General features: G+C 49.9%; 1 protein-coding gene across 1 annotated transcript; it reads left to right on the top strand.

Moving 5' to 3' along the window:
* Positions 1–479: 479 nt before the first annotated feature.
* LOC127799554 (E3 ubiquitin-protein ligase WAV3) lies at positions 480–3,329 on the top strand. The gene is made up of 2 exons (XM_052333684.1): positions 480–1,230; positions 1,413–3,329. The coding sequence occupies exons 1-2, from the start codon at positions 895–897 to the stop codon at positions 3,294–3,296; spliced, it is 2,220 nt and encodes a 739-aa protein (XP_052189644.1). The 5' UTR covers positions 480–894; the 3' UTR covers positions 3,297–3,329.
* Positions 3,330–3,834: the final 505 nt, after the last annotated feature.

The raw sequence follows: 3,834 nt of genomic DNA, 5'->3' as shown, positions 1-3,834 counted from the left end.
AATATTCTGATGTAAAAATTACCCGAAGAATCAAGGGTAAAATTGGAAGCCAAGTTAGCATTTAGGTGGTATTTAAATAATAATAATAGTGTTAGTATTTTAAAGGAATAAAAAGTACAAATTTATTGAATATGGATTACTCCTTGATAAGTTTTAATTCGATTTTTTTTTTAAAAATATATTAATAAAATTAGACTCGTGAGTGATAGATATATTTTAGATGTTACTTCATCCCACGGCGCATCTCAAATAATAAAATTATAATTGCTTGCTCAAGTAACAAATTAGATAGACAGAAACGACACACATAATAATATCCTGTGCATGTTTAACCTTACCCTGTGCAGAAGAAACCAGAATTCGGGGGTAAAGGGGGATAAAATTTTACAATTTCTACAGCAAAATATTATTTGGGTACTATAAATTAATAATTATTAGAAATATACGTAAATAGATATATAAATTCATTGGTAGATGGAAACTCCTAGGAGCCGAGGAGAGAGAGAAAGAAAGCAGCAGATCTCAAGCCCTTTTCAGTTGCAGAGATCTTTTTGCTTTACGAAGCTAACACATAGATATATATATATATATAACAGAGAGCGAGAGAGAGAGAAGGCAGAGGACGAAGAAGAAGAAGAAGAAGAGAGATGAAGGAAACAAAAGGGTGTTTCTGAGCTGGGCTTTTTTGTTTCTATGTTATCTCATCTTCTGATCCCCTCACTTGTCTCTATCCTTAGCCTCATTTGATGATTCCCATCCCAGCTCTTCTTCCTTCACTCGTCAATCTCACCCTTTTGTCCTCTGCTCCGATTCATCCAAACAAAAATCCTTCTCTTTCCTCTCCCACCGCCATCATCATCATCATCTTCTGAAAACTTTTCGCTTCATTGAGAAATGGGCACTGGTTGGAGAAGAGCTTTTTGCACTACCATTCCTAGAGATCCAGATGAAAATCACCACCACCCCCAAAGCCCCACCCCCAGCCCCAGAAGCTGCGCCAAACTCGGGTTCTTGAGCAATCCATCCACGCCGCGTTTGCAGCCTCAGCCGGCCACCAGTCCGAGCCTGAGCTGCCAAACTGCCGTTCAAACCTCCGCCGGAGATAGCCTCGTTAGCCCCAAGCTGCAGTGCCGAACCGTCGCCAAAAGCCCGAGGCCGCGTCGGGCCTCAAACCCGTCTTCTCCGAGATCTCCATTTTCGATCCTCAAGAACAGTCTTCGCCTCTCCAGAGTAAGAATTCTTGCATTTTGTCAATCGAAAATTGTTGAAAACAAACGCATAACTCCATCCAACATGAGCTTGGTACTTCTGTCCTGTCGGATTCGATTTTGTTTAATAATAAATGGTATTTGATTTGGGTTGTGGTGATGTCTGTGTACGTGTATGTGATGGGACATTGGTGAATTTCGCAGAATAGCTGTGGAGTTTGCTTGCAGAGCGTGAAGACTGGCCATGGAATGGCCATTTTCACCGCCGAATGCTCTCACGCTTTTCACTTCCCCTGCATCGCCGGTCACGTGAAAAAGAACGCCGCTCTCGTTTGTCCCGTCTGCAACTCCTCCTGGCGAGATGTTCCTCTCCTTGCTATTCACAAGATTCAACCTCAATCTCCAGGTTCAAAATCCGAGCTTGAATCCAAAAAGGTCGGTTCCAATAATGTCCCGAAAGTGATGAATCAGCGCGGCTTTTCAGATAACGGGAAGGAAGAGGAAGCCAAACACCTACCTCCGCCGCTGCCGGCCGCCGTTTCTGGGAGGAAGGCAGAGGAAAGGACGTATGACGACGACGAGCCGTTGCTTTCACCGACTGCCGGCTCCGGGAAATTTGGTCCAATACCGGAGGTGGAGGAGGAGGAAGACGAGGTTGAGGAGTTTCAAGGATTCTTCGTGAATCCGATATCTTCATCCAGCGACGAATGTGCGATCGGCGGCGGCGATTCGAAGAACGTTGAGGTGTCATTAATACCGGAGGCGGCGGTGGTTCCGGCGGGTCGGACTCACGAGGCATACGCGGTGGTTCTCAGGGTTAAGGCTCCTCCGACGCCAGCGGCGCAAAATAAGAATCCGGCGCAGTTTCTGGAGCCGTCGCGCCGAGCGCCTATCGATTTGGTCACGGTGCTTGACGTTAGCGGAAGCATGAGCGGGACCAAGATGCAGATGCTGAAGCGAGCCATGCGATTAGTCATATCGTCGCTCGGCTCGGCTGACCGGCTCTCCATCGTCGCCTTCTCGGCTTGTCCTAAACGGCTGTTGCCGCTGAGGAGGATGACGGCGCAAGGACAGCGCGCTGCTCGCCGCATTATCGATCGGCTCAGCTGTAGCCAAGGGACTAGCGTAGCCGATGCCTTGAGAAAAGCCACCAAAGTGCTTGAAGACCGTCGGGAGAGAAACCCAGTCGCCAGCATCATATTGCTCTCCGACGGCCAGGATGATCGGGTCCAGTCCAACAACGACAATCTAAGGCCCGGATCAGCCCATTCTTCATCCACCCGCTTCGCTCATATCGAAATTCCGGTACACTCGTTTGGCTTCGGAAAGAAAGGCGGCTATAGCCACGAGCCAGCCGAGGACGCTTTCGCCAAGTGCGTCGGCGGCTTACTCAGCGTGGTAGTTCAAGATCTTCGCATCGAGCTCCGCTTCGCTTCCGGCTCCGATCCGGCTGAGATCTCCGCCGTGTATTCCTGCAATGGAAGGCCCACAGTGCACGGCCCCGGAACCATTCGGCTCGGCGACCTCTACGCCGAGGAAGAGAGAGAATTACTCGTGGAGCTACGGGTCCCTAAACCTGTCGTTGGGCCCCACCATGTTCTGTCAGTCCGCTGCAGCTATAGGGACCCAGCGAATCAAGAAACGATCAACGGTAGAGAACAGGCGTTGCTGGTTCCACGCCCACACGCCGTTCGATCGTCGATGCCGAAGATCGAACGGCTGAGGAATCTCTTCATCACCACGCGGGCAATAGCGGAGGCGCGGCGATTGGTCGCGCACAACGACCTATCGAGCTCGCATCACCTGTTGGCATCGGCTCGAGCTCTACTGATGCAGTCGAGCTCGGAGTCGACGGAGGAGTTCGTTCGAGGCTTGGAGGCGGAGCTCGCGGAGCTGCAGTGGCGGCGGCAGTATCAGATGGTGCAGCGGCGGAGAGAGGCGGCGGTGCTGACGGACGAGAACGGGGAACCGCTCACGCCGACGTCGGCGTGGAGGGAGGCAGAGCGGCTGGCAAAGGTGGCGAAGATGAAGAAGTCGATGATGAACAGAGTGGGGGATTTACACGGATTTGAAAATGCAAGATTTTAAATTTGGAAATGAAAATTTTGATTTGAAATTGGGGGGTGGGGTGGGGGGGGGGGGGGGGGGGGGGGAGAGATGGGCCTACTACGAGAGAGAGAGAGAGAGAGAGAGAGAGAGGGGGGGGGGGGGGGGGGGTAGAGATGGGCCTGCTACTGCAGAGAGAGGGAGAGATGGGCCTACTTCTGCAGAGAGAGAGAGATGGGCCTACTACTATTGCTTCTACGAATGAATAATGTTAAGAGGAGCGGAATTGAGGTTAGAAATAGAAGAAGCATTTCTGTCTGCGGAGGCAGAGGGCAACCCCACTGCCACGGACAGCCACAGGGAGAGTTGATTGAAATTGGACCTCCCGGCGCCAGGCCGCCCTTCCTTCCTTCCTTTTGTCTTTTTTTTTTTTTTTATTTTCTCATTCGAATCAAACAGAGAGAGAGAGAGAGATCCTTCTGTTTTCAATGTTCTTTAATTATCAAGACTACAAGTTTGTAAATGCTAGTATTTGGGTGGTTTGTTTTCGTGTTTTCTTGTCATAGCTTTAATTTGCTTT

Source organism: Diospyros lotus, chromosome 4, assembly GCF_014633365.1.
Source record: "Diospyros lotus cultivar Yz01 chromosome 4, ASM1463336v1, whole genome shotgun sequence".
Taxonomy (NCBI): Eukaryota; Viridiplantae; Streptophyta; class Magnoliopsida; order Ericales; family Ebenaceae; genus Diospyros; species Diospyros lotus.
This window is presented reverse-complemented; position numbering and strand designations above follow the sequence as displayed.

Coding starts and splice junctions, on each gene's coding strand:
- LOC127799554 (XM_052333684.1), top strand. CDS start 895: ATGGGCACTGGTTGGAGAAGAGCTTTTTGCACTACCATTCCTAGAGAT. Junction 1,231..1,412: donor ACAGTCTTCGCCTCTCCAGA/GTAAGAATTCTT, acceptor TGAATTTCGCAG/AATAGCTGTGGAGTTTGCTT.